The sequence below is a fragment of the Habropoda laboriosa genome, unplaced genomic scaffold (assembly GCF_001263275.1).
Source record: "Habropoda laboriosa isolate 0110345459 unplaced genomic scaffold, ASM126327v1 scaffold212, whole genome shotgun sequence".
Classification (NCBI taxonomy): Eukaryota; Metazoa; Arthropoda; class Insecta; order Hymenoptera; family Apidae; genus Habropoda; species Habropoda laboriosa.
This window is the reverse complement of record NW_017100509.1, coordinates 3419676-3427811: the sequence shown is the minus strand read 5'-3', so window position 1 is coordinate 3427811 and position 8136 is coordinate 3419676. Positions and strand designations below refer to the sequence as shown.

The 8136-nt window shown below is 37.0% G+C and overlaps 1 protein-coding gene across 2 annotated transcripts in view; it reads right to left on the bottom strand.

Annotated features, from left to right (window-relative positions):
* The window catches only part of LOC108576288 (furin-like protease 1), a 270700-nt gene that overhangs the window by 27634 nt on the left and 234930 nt on the right, over window positions 1–8136 (bottom strand). For both annotated transcript variants that reach the window (XM_017939247.1, XM_017939244.1), the window contains exons 3-6: window positions 6446–6667; window positions 5963–6091; window positions 4007–4172; window positions 3324–3496 (exon numbers count right to left, since the gene is read on the bottom strand). In XM_017939247.1, the coding sequence (XP_017794736.1) occupies window positions 3324–3496; window positions 4007–4172; window positions 5963–6091; window positions 6446–6667 (690 nt within the window). The remainder of the gene's footprint in view (window positions 1–3323; window positions 3497–4006; window positions 4173–5962; window positions 6092–6445; window positions 6668–8136) is intronic.

Here is an 8136-nt window from a genome sequence, read left to right as displayed (position 1 = left end):
ATATCAAGTTTGTTCCACTTCTGATACCACTACAGTTCCACGTTGGTCAAAGGACCATCCTTGAAATTATTGGATTAGTTAACGCGGTGTGTTTAAACGCAATTCGAAGACACTGAATACTATTCAAATTCTCAATATACCACTCCTGGACAAAAAAAAAAAACAAAATAGCACACGTTTTTAGATTGACAATCTAACTAATTTTTCAAATTAACTTTGGAAGAAAAAAGTAAATCTACGATTTATACTACAAATCTCAGAACATTGACCAAAAAATAAACCAGGACGGTTCGAATACAGATTAGCTCGATTAATACGACCAGGAACAGCGTCAACTTTAATACCTAACGACTGTATAGCCCAAGAATGAATTACATCAATAGACGGGACAACTAAACAAATAGAAACTTTAACGTCTGCTATCTTCAATATGATATACGCTTAATTAAAAATTCAAATTTCCTCTTCAAATAAAAGATCCTTTAATTACGTGGAAAAATTCGTTATCAAAGGGTGGGACACTGAAATACTTTAAACAGCCACGATCGTATTTACAGGACACATTTTCGCCGAGCGAAGGGAAGGAAAGAGGAAAAGTAGTATTCGATGCAGTCGACTCGCCATACGGCGGTTCTTGAATGTTTAGTTTGCTTTCGTACCGGACAGAGTTTATTCCTGTATATTTAATGCAAAGCAGCTTTCGAGGAATATAAACGTTTACGTTATAAGTCCGTTAAGTGGATGAGGATTTACGATTTGAACGATGAAATAGAAACACACTTTTCAACGATATTCTCAAATGTAGAGTGAAATAAAGCTACACGTGTGTCATGTAGAATTATTGTTAATCTGTAACATCATTTTTGCGAAACGAATGATTCAGTTAGCGTGCTTCCTTGGAAACGTAGATTGGACTGACGTGATGTGGAGTATCAGTGTAAGCTAATAGAGCAAAAATTGAAGTATAATCTAGAGTGCAAACAGTGTAGAATATGAGAAAATGTAGTTTTCTTGCGTTAAAAATTTTATTTCATCCTGATAATTCTCAAGAAACAGAGTTGATTCGCTTAATTGTTTTTCAGTTCATACGAAGAATTTCACTTGGAAATAGAGATTACAACGAGATTAGAGTTCGATTGACTTCTTTGGAGTTACACTTCAGAGAGTTCAGAATGATCAGCTATAGAGCTGACACTGGGCAAAGCTTATCGGTGATTGATTAATCAGAGAAAGGAGGATGTGAAAAAAGTGCCAAATTTGCACCCCTTCTGGCACTTAAAATTTTAACGAGGCATCATTCTGTAAGTCCTGAGGTATCACGAACGCACAATTATTTAAAGCAAATGTGATGAGTTATAAAATATGTAGATGAATTTGACGGTACTTCGAGAGGCGAATTGAAACTTTCGGACTTCAAATGATCATAACTTCGAAACGAATGCACGAAATGAAGAAATTGAAACGCTATTTTATAAAGGAAAGTCAATATTTATATAGCGTGTAAAAACATATCGATGAAATTGTTAATTAATAACAGTAAAACGCGACAAATTAAGATTAGGTACTACTATGCAAATATTCCATAAAATGGAAGTTACTTCTGAAAGAAGATGGAATGCACCGAATAGTCCTCTATGATTCGTGAACCCATATTGCTCATAAATACATCGCAAAAAGATTCAAGTTACACGGTGTCTTTTTCTCTTAAAAAAACAAAAATGGAGAAAATTGCCAATTTTTGGGATCTTCGAATGAAAATACCATCGCAATCATTTTCTTGCGCTCTTACATGGCGCCATGACTAATTGATGCGTTACTCTCCCCGGCTAGAGCTTTGGAAATCTTGCTACGAAGAATTCTATTTTCTGCTGGTTCTGTTTTAACGAGTTTCCGCGGCAAAAGTACCTTCCGATATTTGCATATGACTTACGGCTACCTCACAGTGAGTAAGCTTAAAATGGTAATGCGTGCAGGTGCGGAGTCGGGGACAGGTCGCTTAAAAGCACCCAATTAGAAACTTTCTGAGGGCTGACCTCGTCGACCGAGTCTGTTAAGCCCAGGTTTAGACGAAGAAGTTCCTCATTCTGTGAACGTAATCGAATTATGGTTAGGTAACGACCGTTTCGTTCGATGAAAGAATCATTTTTCGATCGAACGGATAATTATTGGAGCTATTAACGTTCGTTGGCCAATGCCAATTACCGGCCAGTTTCATTCTTTCACCTGTCATATTCGTCAAGGGAGTCTTTTCATTCTCTGCAATTCAGCTTTTTTATTGTTTAAAAAAAGGTATGAATATCAGAAGCGTCATTTAAATAGAATTCTCAGTGCAACGAAGTTCCTAATAAATAAAATCATCCCAAACTATTTGAAACCAAAGTTTTAATTCCAGTCGAAATTTATTTTTGAGAAAGTCTATCAGTTCTGACTGAAAATAAAAACCTCACAATTAACCTTCGTAATTTAGTAAATACTTCGTTTAACAAGAATTGTGTCCATCATAAGATGTCTTTCTTTTTCGATTTCCTTTCAGATTTCGTTCGAAATGGACAATGTGAGTAAGTTCTATTCGAAACATTTGCTTCAGACGAGGAACAGTTCGTGAGATAATTACGCGTGTACATTAAAATGGGACACCTTGTGTCTCTATTGGAACGATCGGTCTGGTAGTTTGATGCAACGTCGGCTGACATGGTGAAATTCGTTGTCTGAGAAGTGAGATAAAGGGCCCTCGTCTCCTACGGCAAACGTAATCGAAGAGAGTTGCTCCCGAGCGATTGCTAGGTATATACATCGCGATAACAACGAGGTGGCTGCCTTTCCATTGTCGTTCCGCGGAAAGATCCGAGGAACGCTTTTAGGTGATACATTTCTGAAAATTTCATTCCACGAAACGGGTCTTCGCCGATCTTATCACAACGGTTGGATGAGACTTTTCTTGTGTTACAAACGAAGTAACGAATTCTTCCTTCTCCACCAGACACAGATGGATCCCAGTTCGATATGCAGCGAAACTTTATTCCTTACAGTGTGATACAGAGAATGACACAAAGAGAAAGAGAGAAAGAGAATTCTCCTTTTAAATTTTAAACACTGGATAAATGAAATTCCTGGTTTGCCTACCGTTTGAATATATTATGACGAAAAAAGAAATCCGTGTTTTCTAGCTTTATACAATTGTAACAACAGTATAGTGGCAGAAAATTTTTAAAGCGCCTACTGGTGCCAATAACGGTGAAAGGGTTAATGATTTCAAAGGGTGGAAGATTAGTTTAAGGTTAAGATTTGATTTAATTTGTGTTACGACAGGAATATTTACCAACCTTCGTGATTCCTTCGATGAAAGCTCTAGTAGCCAGTTCACCAGGACCATCGACGGTTTTTCCATCGTCGTCTGGTCCCCAGGAAGCACTGTAAATGTCGATGTGCTGAGGATTGAGACTGAGAGATCTCGCTTCAACGGCATCTGTTACATCCCCGTCCAACATTCTCACTCCTATGTAAAAGAGAATGAAAAGAACATTTTTACCAATATATCGTTAATTAATTAAGCTTAACACGAAGAAAGTTTAATACTTTCTTATGAAAAAGATTCACAGCTCTTTTAAAGTTTGATACAAAAAGGACGCGTTCCATTTGAAAAATTCAAGGACATGTTGATCTCATAGATCAAACTCATAGATTGCTAAATGTTTTCCAATCTTATGGAAGAATATCGATTGTAATAAATACTTCTACAAACTTTGATATCTCGAAAATAAATAGATTATTTAAGAAAACTTTTTGACATAATATGTTTCTTTTTTTATACTGTGCAATTTCTATATAAGACACTTTAGAAATTATTCTGAGTGGACAAATTATGTGTCCCACCCTGTATATTTCAATTTAGGAAAAAAGTAGCGAGTTTTAAAATTAGCCTCATTCGGTGAGTATTTATATACGATGCTTATTATGTACATTGTTGCAGTGAAGTGGCTAGAATACATTCTTCAAGTGTACTCACCCCCAACGCCAGCTCCAAATGCAACTCCTACAGCGCACATAGAATTGTTAGCAGTTGCAGCCACTTCACCAGCACATCTGGTGCCATGTCGATTACTGTCTAGAACATCGTACCGAGGCATGGGATCGTCATCATGATTATTGACATCGTAACTCGCCTGCGGATCCTAGAACAGCCATTTCATTTATCCTGTGAGACACATGCGAAACCGTAACTGAAAGTAATAAGAATTTTTCGACATTTTCATAGGAAATTTCGGTAAAGATTTTTAATTTTTTCACTGTGAAATTGCAACTAAAAGTAATAAGAATTTTTTGACACTCTTGTAGGAAATTTTGGTAACGATTTTTAACATGTCAGTGAATTATTTCTCGTGCAGCTGTTAGTTTACATTAATTTTCTAATTTTAATATTAAATTTCTAATTTTTTTCTCTTTTCTGTTTCCTGATTCAGACTTTTTTCTTCATACTTTCGTGATACTTCACGTTTGAACGTTTCAACCTGTCGTATTTCGTCGCTCAGTTATTCGCCACTGTTGTTCATTAAGTTTCAGATTCTCTTTCTTTCGCTATTCTTTAAGATGTTTAATTAATATCGAGCGAACTACTTTCGCAATTACTGAATATAACTTGGCTACGATTTTACCAAGTTCCTCGTGAATATCGATTTCCAAGTGAATCCGGTGTAATTGCCTTTTCCTTCAGGCAGTTTACAGGATTGTTTTAAACTTCTCAGTCCAATACTACGGTTTTCAACCTCCTTTTCGTACGAAATTTTTACCGAATATTTACAAAGTAATTCCTACCACGACAGACTGAAATCATTCGATTTCCTATGAATTTTATCCTCCTCAAAATTTTCGAAGTTACAGCACCCCTCTCAAATATTACAAAATTAGAAATTGGGTCATTTGAATCCAACAGATATATCATCAAACAAACAATAAAGAACCTATTTAAAAAATTGCTCTGAGGGAATCTGCAAGGAATGCGATAAAGAAAAAAACTTGAATATTGCCCAAATTTTCAGTGATTACAGGAACGACCCCTTAAAAAATCGACGCCCTCTCATTATCATTCTCATTTACAAATAAACAACACCGTTGGAACGAAAGACTAAAAGACAGACAAAATCGCGTGAAATTCAACATTCTTCATTAACGAATGGATAACTTGAAGTTCATCAATCGGCATGAATCTTGTTTAGATCAATATCGAGGGTTGCAGAGACCGTGGCTGATCATGGAGGTCCGTGTCTACTGCGAGATTATAGAGCTCGATACACATTTCTCTGCGGTTGCCTTATTAAGCCTGGCCATTCGCTAGTAAACACACGCGGTTCTCTCGTGCGGTTCAAGTCTACTGTTTGACCCGGTAGCTGGCTCCGTGTTTCACCGGCAACTTCAACAATTCCCGCTGAATTCAGTTCTTGCAGTTCGGTAACTCCGTTCTTTCAAATATTTTCCACGTTAGTTTACGACCCACCTTTCTTAGCACGAACCCTCCACTCATATCTAATACCCTTCTTCACAATAATTTTTCGCGTAACAAGGTTACACGTTGCATCTAGCTGGAATTAGACGTTTAGTATGTCAGAGCTTTCGCGAGAGTTTCCGAAATATCGGTACAGTTTTTGGCAACGTTCCAATGTTCTCTGTTTTGCAGACTTCGCTATCTAATGTTTGCTCCGTTTGCTCGGGGGAACTGTCCATCTTTTTGCGTGGAATAGAACGTTACCTGGCAAATTTCTGCGACGTTGATCTTCTCTTTTGGAATTTGGTGTTCCTTCTAATTTCGTGTGAATTAAAAAACGGTAGGATGACAATTATGCGATGAATTTTTGTGTTATTAAATATTATTATTTTTATATTTTCCTTGGGAAAATCTATTAGGAATTAAGGTGAACTTGTGTCTCGAGTTTAATTCTATCAACACAGGACGGTAAATAGGGCTTACGTAGTTCCTGTAGAGATCAGGATGATTTTTTTCCAATCCATCATCAAGGATCGTGACCACGATCCCGTGCCCTGTAATTCCTTCGGCCCAGGCTTCCTGCACGTTCATGTCTAATCCCTTTCCTCTATTCTGAAACGAATTTTTCATAAGCATTTTAATATGTTCCTCTGCAAACCTTGAATGCAATCATGAAATTTTTTATTCGTGCTAAAATTAATCGACCTTAAAAGATCGAGAAATAATTGTTTCCAAAAATGTTCATACTCGAAAGAAAAATGAATTACTTTCGATTCGAATTTGACGAGAACATTCAAATAAATATGCAATACTTTTCTTATCGATAACGTCGGTGTAACTAAATTTTCTACGCACGTTCGACAGATTCAACGATAAGAAACCAAAGCTCTCTATTATCATTTAAGGTGAACCCTCATAATACACGTTGAAAGTCAGGATCTCTAATAAAAACGAAGTTAAACTAACCAAGTACCACATTTGAGGCCACATATCGTCGTTCAGAACAGTTCTCATGTTGGACGGACCGCGTTTCATAATCAAATCTCGTTTCGTTCGTGATTTTACTCGCTGTTGCTCCGCTCGACGTACTCTGCGGTCTTGTATTAGTTTTTCGTGTACTCCAAGGTGTGGTTCCGCTGACCTCTTCATCACTGACGTGTGCACTATGTGGTACCAATCGTCGACTATCTGTAGGAAAGAATAATTCCATATTAATACCTTTAATACCGTAATCACGAGGCATTTTTTTCCTTCGGTTCAACGTATTCTCCCCCGTCTATTGTTACCACGGGGCAACAAATGAATCTTAAATGCGGGGACCATCGCGTTTTCTGAATTACGGCTGGCCGCTTCATGCGGGGAATAATTTGCTTTCCACGTTTCAACCATTTCACGGCAGACAATGTATTTCCCGAGGATACACGAGGAGGAACTCTGTATCTTCAGTCGTTGAAATAATATTTATCGAGATTTACTTTGCTCCGGTACGCGGAGCTAAAGCGGAGAAAAGCAATTAATCGTACGGATCTCTTAATTTTGTTGAAGGTAAATGGAATTACTCGAGTTAAAGCTTAATACGGAGAAATTAACGGATCGTTAAGATAAGTCTGTATGTATATTTCGCACGAAATGCTTTTGTTTGAAATTGTTCGCTATTATTTGGCGAGAAGTTTTTTTTCTGGAAAAGAACAGAATAGAAGGCAGAGAAGCGTCGTAGATTTCGCGAGGTTTTCATTAAGAACACGGTGTGTTCATCATTTTTTGGATGGTGGAAAAAATGTTGTGCCGCTGGTAGCTGCAAAATTATTTCAAGCACAAGTTTGTAGTACTCCTTGGCGATACACAAAAGTAAAGATATATGGTGCAGTTTAATGATAAATGTGAAAAGTTGGCAACAGCTGCCTGCAGTCAAGCTTCTTACTGTTTCCTTCTTCATGACAACTTGCACTCCATTTTTTTTTCAACCTGAATATTTCTTTGTTCCAAGAGTAGTTTACCTTCCACGATGGAAGTTTCGTTTCTTATGCTTTTATCGATTTACAAAGCCAAATACTGTGCTTGCAAACTTTATCGCTACATATTTATTTATCTCTGAACAGCTAAGCTCTGATAAGATAATTTGTTTCATATTGTCAATGTATCGAAAATAAATATTGACAATTTAAATCGATGAGAAGTTGATCATCATTTTCAATTTCTTTTGGAGAAGTAAGAATGAATAATTATAGAAAAAATTTGCTGGTAATAATAATGCAGTAGTGTAGCAATACGTAAGTAAAATATAGATACATGGGCGGTAGGGAGTTATTTTAAAATAATTAATTTACTGCAGAGAGAGAGAGAAAGAAACCAAACTCAACGCTGAGAAATATCAAAGAGAGAGAGGGAGAAAGAAACCAAACTCAACGCTGAGAAATATCAAAGAGAGAGAGAGAGAGAGAGAGAGAGAGAGAGAGAGAGAGAGACAACAAACGCTCATAAATATCGGAAAGACCAAAGGGAGGAAGAGAGAAATCGGAAATATTTTTCTAACGTTGGTGGTCACCCATCCCTGACACATTAACTGCGACGAATGAAGCTTGTCTTTGAAAATCACTGAAGAGGTCCCTACTCCCCCCCATTTTCCTCCCCGGTGTACATTCTTATAGTATATACTA